Source organism: Emys orbicularis, chromosome 1 (assembly GCF_028017835.1).
Source record: "Emys orbicularis isolate rEmyOrb1 chromosome 1, rEmyOrb1.hap1, whole genome shotgun sequence".
Lineage (NCBI taxonomy): Eukaryota > Metazoa > Chordata > Testudines > Emydidae > Emys > Emys orbicularis.
In genome coordinates this window covers 210,684,253-210,707,309 of record NC_088683.1, presented here as the reverse complement: position 1 = coordinate 210,707,309, position 23,057 = coordinate 210,684,253, and the positions used below count along the sequence as shown (strand labels likewise).

Sequence of the window (23,057 nt, the reverse complement as noted above, 5' to 3'; positions counted from 1 at the left end):
TCAGGAATATAATGGATTTTTTTTTAAATGTATAACTAACTAGCCAGAGGAATTGATAAGTAGATCATTTCTCCAGAGATTAAGGCTGGCCTACTGCTGAAACCATTTCACAATTTGCTGTTTTCCGAATCAAAGTCCCTGTTGCAATTCTGATTAAAAGGTAAGCAATAAAAAAAAAAAAAAATACTCTCCGAGCACATCTGTGGTTTCACATTTACATTCATTCCAATTAGGAAAGGAAATTCATTTCACTTTCTTTTTTTAAACCCCCAACTGCAGAAACAGGTGTTTGAAAAAGAGGCAAGGACTTCCAAAGTACAGGACTTCCACCCACTTCTCCCCCAACAAAATTCATCTGCTATCCTTACTGACCCCCTGCGCTCAGTAAGCTATTCCGCGGTCAGTCAACCGGGTTTTTTCACCTAATTTGCTTTCGCATTAGTGTGGATGTCTAAGGCGTGGCCATACCCTTGTCCAGTATGCAAGTGGAAGCCATGGAGGTGGTGAACATGGCCCTTCAGAGTCATGTCTTTCCTTAAGTAACCAACCTCTGAGAAAAATCCAGAATTCTTAAGCCACAGTGCGGAATTTAACCCCAAACTTTTTCATGAAAACCACAAGCTCTTCACTTCTATTGCTCCCAGCCTGCCATGAGCAGAATATTGTCCAGCTCTGCACTGTAGCAAGAACATCCTCAGGCTGTATTCTAGTCTTGAGATTCTTCCTACAACTTCTACGTCATAATGAAGTGGACAACACAGGCTGAGTTCTTGTCCCAAGAGGTGATGGTGGGCATGGAGAGGAGAGGGTTTCTCAACTGCTAGTGTTGTGTTCAGTCTAACCCTCTGCAAGGTACCACACTTTAATGTAGTCAGTCTATCAGCCCTCTTTCTGGCTGTATACACCTTCCCTCTTTCCCTTCAATAAGAAGTCATTTATGCACTAGCTGTGCTCACTCAGCAGCCAGAAAGGTCCAGTAGACCTTTCCTAGGTTGCTCTTAGTCAGCCACTCAAGAATGCTGAAAACTAACCCGTTCCCCACAGACACAAATGTAGCATAGTCCAGAGATACCAAATTATAGATTGCCCCGGGGGGGGGGGGGGGGGGGGGAGAGAGGGTGGAGAAGGCGGCTAATGTGGGTTTATACATATAACTGCATCTCCTCCACAACACAACCCTCAGACAGGGTTAACTAACCTAAAAGATACTTAAGATAACCACAGTGCTTTCTATGTTAATAGTGAGTGTTCTAGAACAATCTCAGTTCCTTACATCTAACAGTCTGCCACTCTGCATTGACCAGACAAATATGTCAAACGAGTCCTGGGAACCAGCTGAAATAATCTCACCACTGGAGTCCACTGCTAAGCAAGAGAACTGGGCTGGTCGTGGAGAAGTGAAGGTGCGGAAATTGCGATATCTGTTGTAAACAATATGCAAACATGATTTTAAAAATATATATTTGTATATGTCTAAACAATTAAAAAGCATTAAGAATAGGTTACAAAAATTGAAGTATTTCACATTTTAATATTTTATATATTTTTAAAAATAGCATTTTAAACCAAGAAGTGTAAGAATTTAAATCTGGAGTACACTTTGCAAAGCTACTACATACAGAAATTAAAATAGACATCCAAAAAAAAAAAAAAAAAGACATTTTTGCTCAGCCAGTGGAGTTACGTATGACTTGCTCAATAGGAATGAGTTCAAGACTGACTCAGGGACTCCTGTCCAGCAGAAGCTGGACAATTTGTGAAGATGCAATTTTTTAATCTCCAAAAAATATTCATGTTCATCTTTGAAGATGCTTGTTCTTTTTTTAAATATACTTATGTCTATTATGTGAATGATGGAGTAGCTCGCATGTGTCCCTATACACACCCTCTGCTGAATGATTGGCAACAGCTATGCCCATATGTTTTATTAGTTTCCTTTACTGAGTGAGCTAGTGGAGATGTTCCTTTAGACACATGCCTTTATCAGTTAACTGACTTTTGAAGCCAGAGATCATGGCTTCTCTTACTGAACTGTCAGCCTCTAGGTAACAATTGTGGTGGCCAAATCACTGCACCTAGATCCAGTCTCAGACAGAGTCTCTTATGCACAGAAGGCTATTTGAGGCACAAGGATAAAGGAACAACAGCCCATAATTGTGTAGTGTTGACACAGCCTATGGAAATACTCGTTTTCTTTGTATCCAAAGATGCTTGATGATGCAAAAAATACAGACGAATCAAGCTTTAAAAAAACCACCAGAAATGATACATTCCAGATGCAGAATGAGGATCTAAAACAATTCAATATTTCATCTCTCCATCAACAACCAGGCAAGCTGGCTAGCCAATTCAGACTCCCTACCCTACTGCTTCACAATAACTGTTTTCACTTATTAGCCAAAATCTGATAAACTCACTTTAAACCTATAAAACAGCACTAAGATTTGAAGAGTGAGAAGGTTTTATGACTGCTGGGGACTGTGGTTGGCAGTATATTGTATTTAGAGACTAGGAATGAAAACACAAGATCCTGATAACCTTTGGACAAAACTGGGTGATGCACTGAGGCTTAAAGAGGATTTACCTGTGAAGATCAAAGGCTCGCACTGTTCCATCCAGGGAAGCACTCAGAATGACATAACCGGTGGAGGTAAAAGCTACAGCAGAGATGCTGCTGGTATGCTCCGTAAAAGTGACAAAGCAGAAGCTGCTACTGGTGTTCCAAACTTTCACCTGCAAAAGAAGTAAAAAAAGCCCTCTAAGAACTCCTGTATCATAAACTCACATCCCAACGCTCCAGCATAGCTTCATTATTTCTTCTAATTGAAAGCACAATTCTGCATGCCTTACTCACTCAGACAGCACTCCCAATTCAGCCAGTGGGAGTTCTGTTTGGGAGTGAGGAATGCAGGATCAGGCCTTTTATTTGTAAAATCTCAGTGAAACACATGCAAGGTGAAAGTCTGATTAAAGCTGTTTGAGAATTTTCCATTGGAATGATTTTCGGACACAGAATTCATTTTACACAAAAACTAATTTTTCCACAGATTTCAATTTTGCAGGAAAATTTCAAATTTCTGTTGGAAAAATGTTCACAGCTCCATGGCTTCCCTGTTCTCCAACAGGGTGAGAGTTCCCTGGCCTAGGAGCCTCAGTTCCAGGGTAAGCCCAGGCTGCAGGAGTGTAAGAAACTTCTTGAAAAGATCAAATCAAATTGTCGTTTTGACTTTTTCTAAACAAAATTTCAGAACTCCCATCTGTGGGAAATTTGATTTTTCGTTATGTTTCAGAATTAATTTTCTCATTTTTCAAGTTTCGTAATTTCCCATAGTACATGAATTCCCATTTCCAGTCAGCTCTAAATTTGATTGGCAGCAGTGGGGCTATTTTTCTTTCCCAGCTCCAAATTTCAGAGTGGGAGAAAATGTATCTATTTCAGATATATAAACTGTTAAGTCTCCAGACCATAAATTAGAAAAGACAAATGGCCCATTTCAAAATCCAAAGCCTAGCTCTCTCTCTAATCTACAGCTTCAATGCAAGTCTCAACTAAGAGACACTTCCATTTTTCTTTTTAAACAGAAATTATCTGCAATGGTACATTTGAGAAAATTTTGTTTAGGAATCACATCTTTTTATAAAACTCATTTTGGATTTATTCTGAGACTGGTAAACCCCGACTGTTAGAATGGCTTGGTGGGTGTTTCAGAATTTTGGATAATTGAGGGTCGTCTGTACTGGTACACCATTAATCCACCATCTATGCTTGCGTGTTAATGTGGATAGGTATTAGGGACACTACTGTCAAGCCCACAATTTGGCCACCCTTTTTCTTTATGCTGCATTGTATCTGCAACTGTTCCAAATCAAATTCTTAACTGCTAGAAACTGTAATACAAGCAGCAGAGCCCACAAGAACATCCCTACAATAACAAACCAGAATGTAGAGGCAGTGGGAAAGAAAATTGCTTCCTAGCTTCCAAAACACACTTACAGGCATTGTGGCCAAAAACATGATTTTTAAAATGATGAAAAAAATGATTTGTCAGTTACAGTAACAGTGCTCTCTATAGTGTATTCAGATTTGTACCGCTCACTACACTTTTGCAAGCCAAGAGTTTTAAATAACTGACTGACTTACTTTCCCATCATCCCCGCCAGTAACTAAGTATTGCCCATCTGGAGAATATGCCAATGAGACCATACTGTTGAAATGGCCCTGCTGCTTCAGCACGTAAGACTCACTTTGCCATTCCCACACCAGCAGCTGACCCAGACCTGTAAACATAATGGAGGAGAGGATACATATGTAATTCCGATTCAGTGACGTATACAGGCTACATACAATACTTGCATACAACATCCTTCCCATTTATAAAAAAATCATGTGCATACAGATAACCTGTGTTATGTATACATCCACCATAATAGAATGCAAGGTGTCTGATTATTTCAAGGTCAAGGCGACAGACTTTCTGTAAACATCAGCAGTTGTTACTTGACTTAGCATTCTTATTGCTATGCCAAGCCAATACTACTGCTGCTGTCATTGGCAGAAGACAGATGTGTCCTGATGAGCAGCCAAAAAAAGATGGAGGAAAACCATTAAAAAAAACCACTAGAAAGAGAATAAAATAAAATAAAAATAAAACACACACAAGCTTGAAATTGGTCTTTCATGTGAAATATTTTTTTAAATCTTGCCTTTTTAAGTGAATCCAAACTATATCTCAACATTAATGAAACACAGGAGATCTAATGTCTACCAAAAGCAACCGATCTAATGTTCCTATTGGTCTGGCCAAGGGGTTACTGCGTGGAATATCGAATGGCTTTCACTCAATCCCATGGGCTCGAGAAGGGTTCTAAGTGAGATACATCTGTTTAGAGAGGGGAAGGGTTCAGCTTGCATGGCAGTTGGTTATGGACTAGATTTGCAGCTCAGAGTTGGAGGAGGTTAGCTGGTGTATCCATCCAGGCATAACTTACAGCGAAGGAAGAATTTATATCAGTAAAGCGAGATGCACACAGGAAGAAAGGTAACCCAGAATGAAGGTAAACTATAACCTATATTCAGGCTCGTGCCATAGTGTACTCCCGTTAGAAGGAGGATGGCCTTATCAGTCAGGAACTGGACTGGGAATCAAGAGATTTAGGTTCTATTCCAAGATCTGCCACAGACTTCATGACTTCAGGCAAACCACTTAATCTACGTACTTAAGTTTTCTCATCTGTGAAATATTATTTCAACTACATCAGAGGGATTTTATAAGGACAAAATCATGGGCCTATAAAACAACAAATAAAATTTAAAAATGTGGGGGTCAGGCAGGACAAAGAACTCACACCTGCAGACTTGCAACGTATTGCCTTAGAAAGGCACCCCTTGAACTACAAACCTGAACATCCAAAAGCAATCCAGTCACCAGTGCAGTTGATAGAAATAGTGGCAATCCTCTGGTCTGAAATACTAAGTGAAAAATGCCAAGAAATACGTAAGTTGAGGATACAGAATAAAGGAACAATGTAATTTGAGAAACTGTGTTTTGATTTCCTCTATTCAAACAAGTTCTTTGATTTTCACATTCCTATGAAATCAGAAATAATTAACACATTATATCCTCTAATAAATGTAAAGGAAACCAGCAAAAATACACTGCTTAGACAGCACTGGCATAAGTTAGGCCAGCCCAGGGTTTTGGATCAAGAACATATGGAGTCACTTTCACAGCAATGCAAAAGGTGCAATGAGTGTTTCATATTTAATTCTATGTTAAACTGAAAATGCATCACGTATTTGGATCACGAGAGCCAACGTTCCCATTAGCACAAGAGGACAAATTCCATTGTAGTCACTGGAGTTGGGTCCGCTTATACTAGTGGCAAATTTGATCCTAAGAGTCAAGGAAGCAGTAGCTAAAAGTGTTCTCTGACCCCACTCAATATACAGGACACAGCCAACTATGTCCCAATACATGCCCATCACTGTGGTAATTGAGTAGTATCAGAGAGCCATAGGTATCGTGGTCCCAGTAATACAAATCCAGGGACTGGGCTAGCAGAAACATACAGTATTTCTTCCTTCCCAATATTTGTGCACATTACTCTCATCTGTCAACTCTTTCCCATTTAATGTCTGCACAACATTCTCAAGATGTAAAATGCTGTACAAGTGTTAAGTATTATTTCAAGCCTAGGAGTGTAAATGTATTTTAATACAAAATGACCTGTAATTGAATCAATACACTCTCCCTAACCCCATCCAATTTTATTTTTTTAAACGACTGTGGATTTGAAGTAATTTGTACAGAAATTTTGTATGTGGTTTTTAAAATGTGTTAAATATATTTCACCACAGACAAAAAACACTGCCACGGTGCTTAAATGCAAATCAGTTTTACAAATTTCCACCATTTCAATTCAAGAAACTTCAATTAATCAAAGGATAGATAGCCCTGAGCTAGCTGTGGGAAGCTGTAATTTCTTCAGATACTTTTCAGACTTCTTACGGGATAGAAGGAACAAAAATATAGTCCAGGGTAAAGAGTATAAATTTGTATTTTAAAAAAAAGCAACTATGAACTCGAGCAAGGAGCTACTTAGCGGGACAAGATTAAAATTTGCCATATTCTAGAAAGATCTACTTGGTTGTAAATGGAAATTGTGCATTCATTCTTTACACATCCCCTTTTTAAGTTTAACACACCACGCTACATAGCAACCATCAAAATATAATAATAATATTCATCTGGCATATATCTTTTTTTGTCTTGAAAGCACTTTACAAATGCTATTTATTAATACCCTTGTGGGGTAAGTAATTAAGTAGTATTCTCATTTTATACAAACAGAAATTGACACAGCAGTTCAGTGACTTGCTCAAAACCATAAAGAGGGTCTGCAAGGCTGGGATTAGAACTCAGGAGTTCCTGGTTCAAATCATGCCCCTCTTTAATAAAGCAATGAAGTGGAATTAAATGGTTTTAGTTAATCTGTCTGAGATTAATGCTCCTATTCAAATCAGTGTGGCTTCAGAATTCCACCTCATGACTGAAATGCCAATTACAATACCCAGCGAACTGTTCAAGACTTTCACGCCATGACATTCATCCTTCAGTATTAGACACAATGACCCACTCTAGGGCTTGTACAATTAAACTAACCTTAAGGAATGGATAAGGTTGAACTCTGGAAGCTCATGTATATGAAAAATTCCAGAAGCAAAACCAGTGACCAGAAGGTGCGTTTTCTTGTGATAAGCTGCAGATGTCAGGTTATTAAAATCTCCTTCTTTGTTGAAAAAGTACCTATATGCCAAAGAAAATACACCAAAAAAGCAATGTGAAGATGAATGACAGGTGTACTTTTGCAATGACAATTCAACATAAGGCAAGTATTTTGGTGGTGGTACCAAAACAAACTAAAACACAGCAGTTCTCCAAGCTGCTTATGATTTACATTTTGCCTTATTCCTCTAGTTGAGCCACTCCTCCTACCATGGACACTAATTTACAGCTGTTATACTAACATAATTTAACAGAAGTTGCATACGACTATACATAATGAAAGACACTTAAGGTTAACCTAAGAGGAATTAAACTGTGAATTTTCCTTTGGTCACCTAACGCCAACATCTGTGGTTTCTATAAATTAAGTGGTTAACCCTGTATTCTTTAAGATGATTCTAAATGAGTAATTGAAGCACTGGAATCATAAACCGTGTACTCTTGGTACTGAGGTTTATATTTTTGTAGCTGTAGCTCTTACGGTGTTGTATTTGATGGCATTCTCAGGGTCAAATAAATGTATGTTTGAATGTTATCCAACAACTGCATATTCCATTTAAAGTTTCTTTATACTCTAGGACTATGTACTCCAGATTGTGTTTCACAAGTCTCATTTGAAAATGTGGCACTCCTTCAGAAAGGTAACCCAAACTGCTGATGTCATCTTAAAGATACCTATCTTCTACAGAGACTAATGTCACTGAGCCAAAATTCAGTATTTTGATGTCAACCCATCTTTCCTCACAGAAATATAGCTCCACAGTAGCAGAAACAAAACGTCTATCAGTGCCACTGCAAGATGGCGTACACTGGACCTCATTACATTTCCTATATTTTTAACTTTAAACTATTAATTTTGAAGGTAATCTTTTGTGTCATCATAAAACAAGAACACTGATTTAATCCTTGAAGGAAAATCTTCTATTTACTCACCAATTGCATAAATCACTATTCACATGCTCAGGGTATGATAGAAATGGGTTTTATTGAAGGCAACTATAATAGCGTTTAATGACTGAAAGCTGGGTAGGGATGTCCACTAGCTTCAAGTAAGACAGAGTATATTAATGTAAAGTGAATAGAGCCCATTGCAATGAATCCCAGCTATGTCTGTTATATCTATCTATATATCCCTGTTATCGTTGGAAGATCACCTACTTTGCAGCACGTGAATATTTCACTTTATCTCTCCTTTCTTTTTCATTTGTAGTGGCTTTTCCATGAATCTCCTCGCCCTTGGGCTCTTCAATAAACTCTTCACCCAGGTCTTCTATTGATTCATTCTTATCTTCTGCTCTGTCTTTGGGAGGCCTGGGCTTCAGACCACACAAGTCTGTATCACATTGCCACACACACAGGGCCCCATCCTGGCTAACTGTGTACAGCTGGAGTATAAACACACATACATCTATTATGAACATCATACAGCCCTAGGGTTCCATAATCTGCTGAATTAAACAGCATATCAACCCACCAAAAAACTGGATTAGGGAGTGGCAATACTTACTCGATAATTAAGGTTATAACCAGCTTCCACTATAAAGAATTATTTTAGTGACCCTATACATTTGTCTTAGAAAATTCATTTATCATGAATATTATAAGATTTACTCTGAAGACAGAGAAAAACGTTTCGGAAAAGTCTAAAGACAATTTGGCAAATCGTCTTTGAATTACAGGACATTAAATAACAGGTATTTTCCATCGGTGATTTCTATGAACACTTCATTGAAATACCAGTGCAATAGGAATTCGGTATGGTTATCTACAGATGGAAAAATGCTGGGCCAATTTTAATATGAACATTCAAATAAGCAGTGTACTTGTTTACATACATCTAGACTATTCTCTTCAAAAAAGCAGGCTACGATTGCATCTTTATGCCCTCCCAGAGAGTAATAGATCAGGTTAACCCATCGCTCAGCTCCAAACACCCATGTTGACATATCCTTGCTACCGATTGCAAAACACCTACAAAAGAAAATAAAGGGGAAGTCAGATCAGAGCATGGGTTCACAAACTTTTCCACTGTGTGGACCCCATTTTAACAGAATGGTACAGACATTCAACATGTGATTCATACTGGACAGATGTTCACACTACAACTGGTAGTCTTAGCAGGGATGCCAAGGACTGAATAGGCAGAGAGAGTCAACTACACTCACTCCATAAGAGTCATTCCCTCCATGGGGAGATGGAGACACATTTTAAGGGATGGTTGTACCCTATTGCTCCCAAGATGTACTATATTCTATGGATACGTACTCAGGCAGCTTTAAAAAAACAAAACACATTAATTGTGCATAAATTTAAGAACACAGACTAAGGCCTTGTCTACACTACGAGAGTACTTCGATTTTAGTTAATTCGACTATGTGGAATCGATATTACTAAGTCGAACGTGTGTGTCCACACTAAGGACAGTAATTCGACTTTGTGAGACTTTGTGAGTCCACACTAACGGGGCAAGCGTCGACATTGGAAGCGGTGCACTGTGGGCAGCTATCCCACAGTTCCCGCAGTCCCCGCTGCCCATTGGAATTCTGGGTCGAGCCCCAAATGCCTTCTGGGTAAAAAAATGTGTCGAGGGTGCTTTTGGGCGCCTGTCGTCATCCGTCCGTCACTCACGCCCTCCCTCCCTCCCTCCCTGAAAGCGCCGGTGGGAAATCAGTTCGCGCGCTTTTCTGATTACTGACAGCGCGGACGCCACAGCAGTGCGAGCATGGATCCCGCTGCGACCATCGCTGCAGTTGTGGCAGTTCTCAACGCCTCGCAGCTTCTCCTCCACCTGTACCAGAGGCAGCTGCAGATCAATCATGAGAGGAGGCTACGGCACCACCGTGACGGCATGAAGTCGGACACTAGCTCCGACCTCTCTGAGAACATGAGACCCAGCGCCCAGGACATCTCGCTGTCACTGGGTCTTGTTGATACTGTTGAACGGCGATTCTGGGCCCGTGAAACAAGCACAGAATGGTGGGACCACATAGTGCTGCAGGTCTGGGATGAATCCCAGTGGCTGCGCAACTTTCGCATGCGGAAGGGGACTTTCCTCGAACTGTGTGAGTTGCTGTCCCCTGCCCTGAAGCGAAAGGACACCCGGATGCGGGCAGCCCTGACTGTCCAGAAGCGAGTGGCCATAGCCCTCTGGAAGCTCGCAACGCCAGACAGCTACCGGTCCGTCGCTAACCACTTTGGTGTGGGCAAGTCTACCGTGGGGGTTGCTGTTATGCAAGTAGCCAGGGCAATCGTCAAGCTACTGCTATCTAAGGTAGTGACCCTGGGAAACGTGGAGCTCATCAGAGATGGCTTTGCCGAGATGGGATTCCCAAACTGCGGTGGGGCTATAGATGGGACTCACATCCCTATCCTGGCACCGGACCAACAGGCCAGCCAGTACATCAACAGAAAGGGGTACTTTTCCATGGTGCTGCAAGCACTGGTGGACCATCGGGGACGTTTTACCAATATCTACGTTGGATGGCCTGGCAAGGTTCATGACGCTAGGGTGTTCAGGAACTCTGGTCTGTATAGACGGCTGCAGGAAGGTCTTTACTTCCCGGACCACAAAGTAACTGTTGGGGATGTGGAGATGCCTACAGTCATCCTCGGGGACCCTGCATACCCGCTAATGCCCTGGCTCATGAAGCCCTACACTGGCGCACTGGACTCAGGGAAAGAACTATTCAACTACCGGCTCAGCAAGTGCAGAATGGTGGTGGAGTGTGCTTTTGGCCGTCTCAAGGGGAGATGGAGAAGCCTACTCACTCGCTGTGATCTCAGCGAGACCAATATCCCCATTGTGATAGCTGCTTGCTGTGTGCTCCACAATTTGTGTGAGAGCAAGGGGGAGACCTTTATGGCGGGGTGGGAGCTTGAGGCAAATAGCCTGGCTTCTGATTACGTCCAGCCAGACAGCCGGGCGATTAGAAGATCCCAGCGGGACGCGCTGTGCATCAGGGAGGCTTTGAAAGCCAGGTTCCTGACTGAGCAGGGTCTCCAGTGACTGTTCACTTTGTGGACACAGATACTGAACCTGCCCCCGTTTCTTTACCCAGTTACTGTTGACTATCCTTCCAAGTTACATACCCCCTTCCCCACCTTCCCAACAAATAAAATCTGTTCCGTTTTGTTACTGAACAAGGTTCTCTTTCTTACTGTTTTCGCGGGAATGTTTTAAACCGGGGACGCAGACTGTGGCGGGGGGCTGGTTTATTGTTTTGATGCAAATGATGCTTCTAAACTCCGGGAATGACAGGCTCCGCAGTGCTGGATTGGTTGTTTCAACGCAGCCTGCCAGCAGTCCTGGGCGGGACTGCATGTATGTGTCGGCCAAGTGACTTTCTGGCAGGGGGCGGAGGGTAACAGATCCCCTGCTGCGTGGCTCTGTGATCCAGGATAAGGACCGCGGCAGAAGATCTGTAACTGCCCTCCCCCGCCACAAAGTCACAGATCAACCCCCTCGCACCCCAGAACATGAAAACCGCCTCCCAGACTGACCAGGGTAACTGGTGACTGTACTGTGTATGTGTCCTGATGCTGGACCTGCCCCCGCCTCTGTAGCCTGCTACAGGTGCCTGTCCTGTCCAAGTAACAAACCCCTTCCCCCCCTTCAGACAGAATCCCCTCTAAAAGACACTCTCGGAAACAGTACTTAACAGAAACAGATGTTTTATTATGAACCGCACATGAAAAGGGGGGGAGGAAACTTGGACGTGGGCTATTGTGAGATGGGTAGGAAAGGGCTTTTCAAACTTTGGAACGAGAGCCTTCCATTGCTGCAGCAGTGTGCAGGGGCCGACTGAAAGTTTTAACGGCCCTTGCCGCCCCTCCTTCTTTGGACTTTTGGTGAGGGGGGTGTGGGACTTGGTGGCGGGGGAGGGCGGTTAGAGATAGACAGCAGCAGGGCTCTGTCCTCCTGCCTCCGGTCTTGCAGAACATCCACTAGGCGCCGGAGCGTCTCCGTTTGCTCCCTCATTAGTCCAAGCAGGGTTCGAGTAGCCTGCTGGTCCTCCTGGCGCCACCTCTCCTCCCGTTCCATGACTGCTCTGTGCATTTGTGACAAGTTCTCCCTCCACTGTGTCGTCTGGGCTGCCTGCTCTCGTGAGCACTCCATAAGTTCATAAAACATGTCTTCACGCGTCTTTCTCTTCCTTCTCCTAATCTGCGCTAGCCTCTGGGAGTGTGATGCCAGGCTGGGTTGGGAGACAGTCGCAGATGTGTCTGTGGGAATGGGAAAAAGGGAGTAAATTCCTGAGACAGATAAATGAAGTTGCTAACAAAGAACATAGTCTTTCTCTGTGAACAACACCATGCACTGGACCTTTCACATGCGCACACAGGACAAGGTCGAATTTTCGGCCCTCGCCTTCAGTGCCTGGGGTCTTGCAGTTGCGATCAGAGAAGCGTGGCAGGACACCTCTACTTTTGTTGCAGGAAAACATGGTAAGCCGTAGACTTGTGGCAGCTTAAAAATGTAATAGTAGCACTGGGCTCCTTTCGCACTGAATGCAAGGCCACTCTCTGCTGGCAGCAATCAGGGAAGCATGAGCTCTGCCCCTGTCCCACCACCTCGCGGCTGTCCCCGGGAAAGATCACTGTATGCTGCCCCTCTGCCGCCTCCACCGCGTGGCTGTAAAGCAGTCCCAATACTAACATTCCCCTCCCTAATTTAAAGCAGGGCGTCATGTGCGATATAACTCTAATGAGGATCTCGGAGAGCGAGAGGGGAAGAATGCTTCGGGAGACCATGCAGAGGCCAGGGCCGTATGCCGCCATGCTGTGCCGTGCCATGATCCCAGACTACTTACTGGACTCATGGCGTGGGAACGTGTGTTACCACGGTGGACCAGTTATGTTAAAATTACATGTTTAGATGTTTAAAGCACTCACTGCTTGATCCTTCCCCTGATTCGGTGTCCGGGGTAACGGCTGTGGATGGTTGGTAGGGGATCTCGGTAAGGGTGATGAAGAGCTCCTGGCTGTCGGGGAAATCAGTGGTGCAAGCGCTGTCGACTGCCTCGTCCTCCTCATCTCCTTCCTCATCTTCCCCGTCCGCTAACATTTCCGACGAGGAACCGGCCGTGGACAGTATCCCATCCTCTGAGTCCACGGTCACTGGTGGGGTAGTGGTGGCGGCCGCACCTAGGATGGAATGCAGTGCCTCGTAGAAACGTGATGTGTGGGGCTGGGATCCGGAGCGTCGGTTTGCCTCTTTGGTTTTTTGGTAGCCTTGTCTCAGCTCCTTGATTTTCACGCGGCACTGCGTTGCATCCCGGCTGTATCCTCTCTCTGCCATGGCTTTAGAGATCTTCTCGTAGATCTTTGCATTCCTTCTTTTGGAGCGCAGCTCTGAAAGCACGGACTCATCGCCCCACACAGCGATGAGATCCAAGACTTCCCGATCAGTCCATGCTGGGGCCCTCTTTCTATTAGATTGCACGGCCATCTCTGCTGGAGAGCTCTGCATCGTTGCCAGTGCTGCTGAGCTCTCCACGCTGTCCAAACAGAAAATGAGATTCAAACTGCCCAGACAGGAAAAGGAATTCAAATTTTCCCGGGGCTTTTCCTGTGTGGCTGGTCAGAGCATCCGAGCTCGAAGTGCTGTCCAGAGCGTCAACAGAGTGGTGCACTGTGGGATAGCTCCCGGAGCTATTACCGTCGATTTCCATCCACACCTAGCCTAATTTGATATTGCCATTTCGAATTTAGCGCTACTCCTCTCGTTTTCGAGGAGTACAGAAGTCGAATTTAAGACAGCTCTATGTCGAATTAAATAGCTTCGTGGTGTGGACGGGTGCGGGGTTAATTCGATGTAACGGCGCTAAATTCGATATAAACTCCTAGTGTAGACCAGGCCTGAGAAATTGAGAAATCAAAGGGAGCTTTCAAAGCCAATGAAAGACTTGAGAATTTGGAGACTGGACTACAGCACACATACACAAATGAAATTTTTATTGGAGCAAATTTTCAGGATCCAACATATACACTATCCTTAATAATAATAATGAACACCAAATTAACAATAAAGTGGGATTTGAAAGAGCATCTTGCAATAAAGAGCAATAAAGTGGGATTTGCAAGGGAGCAAGGAGCACAAGTCCCATGGACTTTTGTAACTACTTACTTGGAATCATCAGTCCAGTCAATGCATGTTGTTTCATCGTATGGACCATAGTAAGTTTTGTCCAGAACAAAGGCATTAAATTCTCGTTTCTTCCCAGGGGCATGGTACATAAGAGCAACATTGTCCTTTGTGATCACAAATTTCCTATCACACAGAAAATGGAGAGCAAAATTATACACAAAACTGCAGGAGCAACCAGTCCTTCCGTGCCAGAAACAAGAGTAATACAACAAAACAAAATAATATTAGAAAGGGATATTTCTTGTGTGATGAAAGGATATATATGTACTATTGCTACGCTGGTAGAGTAAAAACAAAGTCCTGGCATGTAAAATACATCACCTGCGTATACAGTACCCTCCACTCCAGCAAATGTGTGTATATGTATAAATACAGTTTGTGTGTTACTCCCAGAAAGAAAAGTTTTCATTAAAATCAATTAAGATTTCTCAAGAAAAACAAACTCTTAAAAGCAAGGAAATGTCCATAGTCAAGATATCCTTTTTCAACAAACCTTAACCCCCACCTTTTGACCACTTTCATGGACATATTTATAGAGAGGCAGAGTAAGTCCCATATACCTCCAACATCACTCAAGATCCTACAATGCAAAACCTTGACTTCAACCTCCGCAGCATCAACATGTGCATCTCTTAGGCACCTGTGCACCAATGAACTTGAATCTTCCAATGGGGAAGTGCATTATGAAGTCAGAGTAAAGTTTCTAAAATAATCCCCTACCACAGGGAATGAATATCCTGGAAAAGGGTAAGGGTGGGAAGCTTGACTACCTCCCTCCCTCGCTCCTCCTCCACCCCAGCCCCCACACTCCAGTCTACAGAAACTGATCCTGTTCAAATATTCATTGATTACTCCCCCCCCCCTTCCAACATCATGGATTAAGAAATTGTATTCCTTGACTGGTCTGTTTTTAATCAATTCATTACCTACATTTTAAAGTTGTTGTTTTTTAAGTTCCTGTTTACCTGCCATCTGGGGAAAAGCAGACACAGTGCACTGGCTTCTGAAAATGGAACTGATGTATCACAGATTTACCAATCAAACTGACAAGCAAGGCAGCTCCCTCTGTAAGGAAGGAAGGAAGGAAAAGGATCACTGAAACAGTTTGACACTCTGAAGAAACTATAGGTACATAGATTTTTTTTTAAGCCAGACATCTTTTTCGGGGGTGGGGCTTTTCAATGTAACACCATTTTAAAATATTAACATAGTAAATCTGAACAAAATTAAAGAAGCCACATTCTGGTTCAACAACGACTTTGAAAATTCTGAGGAAGAAATATATGTTTTCAGAATTTAGATTTAGTCAAATGTGGCTAGTTATGGGTAAATATTATCATATTTAATAAAATGGATTGTCTTCTGCAAACTGTAGTTCTCTGACACACCTTTAGGAACAAAAAAAACCCCAATACCTTCATCAACTAATATGGCAAGACTTCCATCTGGAGAGAGCCCCACACATGTGATATTGTGCCGTGTTGCCAATGGTAATGTTTCTGACTTATTACTGGAGGAAAAGAAAACCAATAAAACAACATTAACCACAGTGGTGTAAGAGTGGTCTAATGACTTTGTAATATACTAATGCTTTTCATTTTCAGAGGACTAGGGCTTGATTTCTAGTGCAGGGTCAGCATGGACTGGGAGTGGTGTGGAAACAGGGTGCATAAACCCTGAGATTACTTCATGCTGCTCAACAAATCTGCCCTGTAGATGAATAAGAAGTGGTGCTGAATGGAATGCTGCCAAGTAGCCAGCAGCATGATGGCCACAATGCAGACCTTTAAAGATAGGAAGGTTAAAAGTAGATCAGGGACACCAAGACTCCCACTTCCCACAGAGTAAAAAAAACAAAAAACCACACAACAGAACTGCACGGGGTACCATACCATATCAAATGCATACTGATACTATTGATCTTCTTTACTCATTGTTTTAAAATACTTTCATTTGTACAACTACTCTTCTCATTGATCCATGCATATGAATAGAGCCCTGCAAATATCCACATCCGGGGACCATGTTTGCAGATGGATGTGGATCCAAATTTTACAATAGAGCCCTGCAAATCTGCAGATATCCACTTTATATCCACAGATCATGTTTGTGGATCAGATGCAGATATAAATTTTGTATCAGTGTAGAGCTTTACACATGAAATATGCATTCTCTGATATCTCCTGCCACCCGATTATATAGGCTTCACTTTTTTTTTTTTTACTTTTGAAACTACTGTAAGAGAGTGGTAGTGTTTGAGAATGCTAGTCATTTTTTATTCCAGACACCTCTGTATCAGGCAGATTGTTCCCCTCTCTCTCACCTAGATACTTTTCATTTGAGAAGAGTACTATACACACTTTTATTCTGGACGCCTGCAGTGCCTGTACACTAAGCAAAATCTTCTGCCTCCTTGTCAGTGATTAACTTGCCACACACTGATTCTAGAAACTAATTCTGTTCTATTCAGTTCTCATACTATCATCTATTGAGCTCCTTATATAGCCCTCATCTGTGTGCCTCCCAGTCTTTAATGGATTTTAAAACACCACAAGGAAATAGGGAAAACTCCTATTTTACAGAGGCACAGGTTGATTTAGTGAAGGGGTCGGCAACCTTTCAGAAGTGGTGTGCTGACTCTTCATTTATTCACTCTAATTTAAAGTTTTGCGTGCCAGTCATACATTTTAACGTTTTTAGAAGGTCTCTTTCTATAAGTCTATAATATATAACTAAACTATTGTCGTATGTAAAGTAAATAAGGCTTTTAAAATGTTTAAGAAGCTTTATTTAAAATTAAATTAAAATGCAGAGCCCCCCGGACCTGTGGCCAGGACCCCGGCAGTGTGAGTGCCACTGAAAATCAGCTTGCACCATACACCTGCCATAGGTTGCCTACCCGACTTAGTGACTTGCTCAACGAAGCAGATCAGTGGTTGAGCCAAGAATTGAACCTAGGTCCCCCAAATCTTAGTACAGTATCCTACCCTGACCACTAGACTAGAACAGCTTTCCTACCATTTATCCCATTCCCATCACTATGGTCGTATCCAAACACTTCACTATCCAGCATCTCCAGCCCCAGTTAAGTGCCAGCCCCAGTTAAGTGCCAGCCAGGAGCTAAAATGAAGATGCATAGTCCAACTGGACTATCACACCAGTTAGCAGGAAAGGCACCGTGCAAGCCCAGGTCACTTACTTTTTCAGGTCAAAGACGGTGACTCTGTTCCCGACGGGGCTGATGACACAGTTACCATCTGGGGTGAAATGTAGGTTCCCACGCCGATAAACAGTGCCCAGCAAGTTAGAGAACTTGGGAGAGAAAGGAGAGGTGCTCTTACTGGGGGCTTAACAGGAAGGAGCATCCCAGGGAAGGGATGCTGAAGGGTCAGGGTGGGGTGGTGACAATCCCCTAGGGGGAGCTCAATGTGCTGGAGGGGCAGGCAGGGGTTCAGAGAGGTAAAGAAGGAACAGTTATTAAGTGCTCACAGCAGGGTGTGTGGGGAGCTTTGGGGCAGTCCAGGCAGAATGTATGGGGGGAGGGGGGCACAGTGTAGAGAGATCCATGCAACAAGGGACGGGTTGTTCCCGGGGACTCCAGGGGCGTCGTGTGTGTGTGTGTGTGTGCGCGGGGGACTCTGCAAGGAACACAGGGTAGGTGGTGTATGGGGGGCAATATAGGGAGAATTCATGGGGGTGTTGCTGGCACAGAGGTGCCCGAGGCAAAGCAACAGGGGTTCGTTGCCCGGCGTGCTTCGCGCCAATAAACACACCGGGGTGGAGAAACAATCAAAGGTTTATTTGAGATCTCAAAGTGGTGCAAGGAGACAGGCAAATCTCAAATCGAGCACACAGAACAAAGCAGCTTCTCTCTTCTTATACTTTACAATCAAGCCCCCCCTTCTCTCCCTCCGCATCACCCCCCCCACACTCCCCCTCCCCGCTCTACCGAAGACATGTTCATACATTTAAGCCGTTAAGTCATTCTAGGGCTATAAATCTAGCTTGTTAGTAACATTCCTCTAAACAATCATTGGGTCCTATTTACTCTAGTTTACTATGTTTGCATGTTTCCTCCAGCTAGAAACATGCAAACCTCATCATTATTGCTTAGGACCTGGTTATAAGCAAGGTCGTAATAGGTAACTGACTATTTACACATTCCAATTCCTGTCCTTGGCTCTTGAGGCCGCTTAGAATTAAACATGGAAGAACAGAGTTTAAACATGGAAGAACTCTGGTTCATATATAGGCCTAATGACGTCATCAGGGGAATACCACGGATTCAGGGTGTTTGAGGGGGCAGTCTTGTGGCTCTACAGGGAGCACAGGGTGGGATGTGTATGGGGGGATCCCAGGGACTCAGGGTGTGTGTGTCGGGGGGGGTGTCCTTGGGGCTCTGCAGGGGGCACAGGGTGGGATGCGCAGGGGGAGCAGGGCGGGGGACCCATGGGGGGTTCCCAGGGACTCAGGGCAGGATGAGGGGGGAGGACTCTGGGCCAGGGTCCCAGGCAGCGGGTGGGCGGCACAGAGAAGAACGCCCGGGGGAGGGGGGCGGGGCTCGGGCTGTGCCGGTGGCACGCGCGCCACCCCCTTACCCTGTAAGCGAACTTCATCCCCGCGGCGGGGCTCGCTCTGGCGCCTGCTGATCCGCGTCTCCCTGCACATGGAAAGCGCGTGCGGCCCCGTCGTCTCCTCGCGCCGCGGACTCCCTCACTTCCGGGTCACTCACGGAGGCGGCCAGCCCCACAAGCGCCCCCTGGCGTCCGGGAGGGAAAAAGCACCAATGCTCCGGGGAGCAGCCCTACGCATGCGCTTTCGGGCGTGCGCGCAGCGGGCGGGGGGGGGGGGGGGGGCTGGTTTCTGCTCTTCTTAGGGACTGGGAGGCGCCTGCGCGTTTCTTGTTAAGGCGCTGACGGGGGGGCGCAGCACTTGCGCGTGCATGTGGGTTGCTCCGTAGGGACCAGGCGCTACTATGCACCCCCCGTTAGGGGGGGGGGGGAATGAGAAGAGAGGCCGGGAAGAGACAGACGAAAAGCAAGTTAAAGAAGATTGAGTTAAGTTAACAAGGAGTCTGGTGGCACCTTAAAAACTAACAGATTTATTTGGGCATAAGCTTTCGTGAGTAAAAACCTCACTTCTTTGGATGCATAGAGTGAAAGTTGCAGATGCAGGCATTATATACTGACACATGGAGAGCAGGGAGTTACTTCGCAAGTGGAGAACCAGTGTTGACAGGGCCAATTCAATCAGGGTGGATGTAGTCCACTCCCAATAATAGATGAGGAGGTGTCAATTCCAGGAGAGGGAAAGCTGCTTCTGTAATGAGCCAGCCACTCCCAGTCCCTATTCAAGCCCAAATTAATGGTGTTAAATTTGCAAATGAATTTTAGTTCTGCTGTTTCTCTTTGAAGTCTGTTGAAGTTTTTTTGTTCAATGATAGTGACTTTTAAATCTGTAATAGAATGACCAGGGAGATTGAAGTGTAGTTTTAAGAATGCTTGATAAAGATCTTGTAGGGCATCCAGGGTTTCCGGTTTTATGGATCTTGGGTAGCAAGATCCCTCCCCTCGACCCAACCGTAGGAAGGAGCCAGAGGGACTGGGAGGGACCTGCCTGCTGGATGCTTCCTGGGAGCCGCTCCAGGTAAGCACTGCTGGGCTCACCTGGCCCCCTGGCAGGTCCCTCTGGGGGGGCTCCCCTCAGACCCACTGCCCTCAGCCCCCACCCTGACCTGTTCCCTCAGCCTTCCCCGCAGTGCCCCCTGTGCCCCCCACCCTCAATCCACTGCCCTCAGCCCCCCTGACCCTGTTCCCTCTGCCTCCCCCACAGGCCCTCCCCCCATCATCTCACCCTGCATGGATGTGGAAATCTGTCCCGGATTCCAGGCTGTCGTTAGCCCCTGGGGCAAAAGATCAGCAGAGGTTTCCAAAGGGAAGTTTGCAGCCTTTGCTCAGACCCAAACATTTTCACTTAAAAAAATAAATAAATACCCAAACCCATCCTGACACCCATCTGCTCTGTCCAGATTTGCTGTTATCCCTGTTGAGGCCAAAGTGGTTTGAAAAATTAAAAATCCTTGACACCATTGTGTTGCTTCCCCCTGTGTTGGTCGTTAATCTGATGGACCTGCCGATAATGAATGAAGATGAATGCCCTGGGAGCAATGTGTCAGCCAGACAGTCAAGTAGGAATGTGAATGCTGAAGCCCCTCACAAAATGCAGAGGCTTTTCTTAACCTGAGAACTGAAAAAGAGCCAGATACCCTGCATGGGTTTGAAAGTGACAAGAGCCTAGCGACTGACTAGAGCAGCGCCAGGTTTGAAGTGACGAGGGTCTGTGTCATGAAGTCTGCATTTCCACTGAGGGCTCTTCCATCACCAGGGTAGCGCTGGTGCAGGTCTGCCGCCCAGCACAGCAATGCTGAGAGGTGCCAGTGTAGACCCGACACACTGCCCTCAGCCTCCACCCTGACCCTGCTCCCTCAGCCTCCCCCGCAGTCCCCCCTGTACCTCCCACCCCAAACCCACTGCCCTCAGTCCCTGCCCCCGTTCCAACAGCCTCCCCCACAGTCCCCCTGCTCCCCCCAACCCACTGCCCTCAGCCTTGCCCTACCCCAAATCTCTTCTTCAGCCTCCCCCGTCATCCCACCCCCATCGCTCCCCCTGCTGTCCCACCCCCTCAACTTCCCCCCATTCCAGTACTGCTCCCCTCTGTCTCATCCCCCTCCAGACCCTGTCCCTCTCTCCAACCCCCTGACCCTCCCCCACCCCACCCCACTCTACACAGCTCTCTACCCTGTCCCATTCATGCTCCCCTCAGCCCCTACCCTACTCCCCCCATCCCAGTCGTCCCATCCCCCTCAGCCCCCCCCCCCAGTCCCAGTACTGTCCCCCTCAGTTCCTCCACCCTGCTTCCCCCGGTCCATCCCCACACACCCACCGACTCCCTCGACCTCCCTCCCCCCCATCCCACTGCCTGGACCCACCCCCGTCCCACTCAGGACATGCATGAAAAAGAAGCAATGGGCTTAAATTGTAGCAAGAGAGATTTAGGTTAGACATTAGGAAAAACTTCCTAACTGTAAAGGTAGTTAAGCACTGGACAAATTACCTAGAGAGGTTATGGAATAGCAGTCATTGGAGTTTTTTAAGAGGTTAGACCAGGGGTCGGCAACCTTTCAGAAGTGGTGTGTCGAGTCTTCATTTATTCACTCTGATTTAAGGATTCGCGTGCCAGTAATACATGTTAAAGTTTTTAGAAGGTCTCTTTCTATAAGTCTATAATATATAACTAAACTATTGTTGTATGTAAAGTAAATAAGGTTTTTAAAATGTTTAAGAAGCTTCATTTAAAATTAAAATAAAATGCAGAGCCCCCCAGACCGGTGGCCAGGACCTGGGCAGTGTGAGTGCCACTGAAAATCAGCTTGAGTGCCACCTTCAGCACGTGTGCCATAGGTTGCCTACCCCTGGGTTAGACAAACACCTGTCAAGGATGGTCTAGTTGTTATTACTCAGTCCTGCCTCAGTGCAGGGGTTTGACTAGATGACCTGTTGATGTCCCTTCCAGTCCTACATTTCTGTGATTCACACTGAATTGCCTTGTGGCACTGTCTAGTAGTAGTGGCACACAGTTCTCTGACGTGCAGGTTTATAAAATTGTAGTTAATATACAGTTTAGAGCATAGCAATTTTAAAGCTCTGCATGTTCAGACCAACTGAGCTGAAAATTGTGATCTTGTATTCAAAACTATTAAGATGTGGGCTGAAATAAAATCAGCATGAATTGCTCAACAATATCAATGGAATCAGCATTGCGCTACTATATATTGTAAAACATTACAGTGAAATCTTGCAAGTATTACATAGCACACCATCTTGCCCAAGTGGTAACTAAGCATAACATTTTCCTGTTTCAACATTCTTAACTTGTATCCCTCCTAGAAGTTGTTTTTTTTCAAACACTGAATGCTGCTAAGTTATGAGTTTTAACATTTTTTTTCTTTTAAACCACAGCACTGAATGTTATTCTAAAATTGTTTTCCAAATATTCTTAAACTCCCAGTTTATCCCCCACTGATGTTCATTGTGAAAAGTATTGCAGGTCTAATAATAATATTTGGCACTTTTGTAATTCACGGTCCAACATGTGTTTTGTGCCCTCCTCTGGTGGATTTTTAGAGGATAACTGTATAGCTACCAGCTAAGGGAGTTATATCTTGAACTCAAGTAGTAGAAGCTCATGCTTTTAAGTCTGGATGGCTTGGGTTCAATCTGTGGTGACTAGCTATGATGGAGGTTGCTACACTTACAATCCCTTTAATCGGAAGTTCTGAATATGCTTTGTTATAGGCAGAACTAGCCTATAGTTAAGCAACCGAAAATTTAGAATGGGAAGTGTTGAAATGTTGGGAAGCCTTATAATTTTGCCAATCTGGAACGAACATCCCATCTGAGGGATGGGGGTGGGGAGAGAGGAGAGTGAGACAGGACCAGGAAACTGGGACAAGGAATCCAGAGCGGTAGTGGGGGGCAGTTGAAATCAGATGAGGAGCTGGGACGGGTTAGACAGCAATAGGATAGACATAGACTGGAGGGGACAGGGAAGAAGGGTCTTTGACT

The 23,057-nt window shown here is 44.7% G+C and overlaps 1 protein-coding gene across 1 annotated transcript in view; it reads right to left on the bottom strand.

The window, feature by feature from the left end:
• PWP2 (PWP2 small subunit processome component) overlaps nt 1-19,142 on the bottom strand; it is a 31,899-nt gene extending 12,757 nt beyond the window's left edge. Inside the window, exons 1-12 of the mRNA XM_065409730.1 lie at nt 19,032-19,142; nt 17,633-17,745; nt 15,849-15,943; nt 15,399-15,498; nt 14,413-14,556; nt 9,122-9,257; nt 8,445-8,671; nt 7,164-7,307; nt 5,400-5,470; nt 4,142-4,278; nt 2,585-2,733; nt 1,274-1,421 (exon numbers count right to left, since the gene is read on the bottom strand). Of these exons, the coding sequence (XP_065265802.1) occupies nt 1,274-1,421; nt 2,585-2,733; nt 4,142-4,278; nt 5,400-5,470; nt 7,164-7,307; nt 8,445-8,671; nt 9,122-9,257; nt 14,413-14,556; nt 15,399-15,498; nt 15,849-15,943; nt 17,633-17,745; nt 19,032-19,049 (1,482 nt within the window). The 5' untranslated portion in view covers nt 19,050-19,142. The remainder of the gene's footprint in view (nt 1-1,273; nt 1,422-2,584; nt 2,734-4,141; nt 4,279-5,399; nt 5,471-7,163; nt 7,308-8,444; nt 8,672-9,121; nt 9,258-14,412; nt 14,557-15,398; nt 15,499-15,848; nt 15,944-17,632; nt 17,746-19,031) is intronic.
• Nucleotides 19,143-23,057: the final 3,915 nt, after the last annotated feature.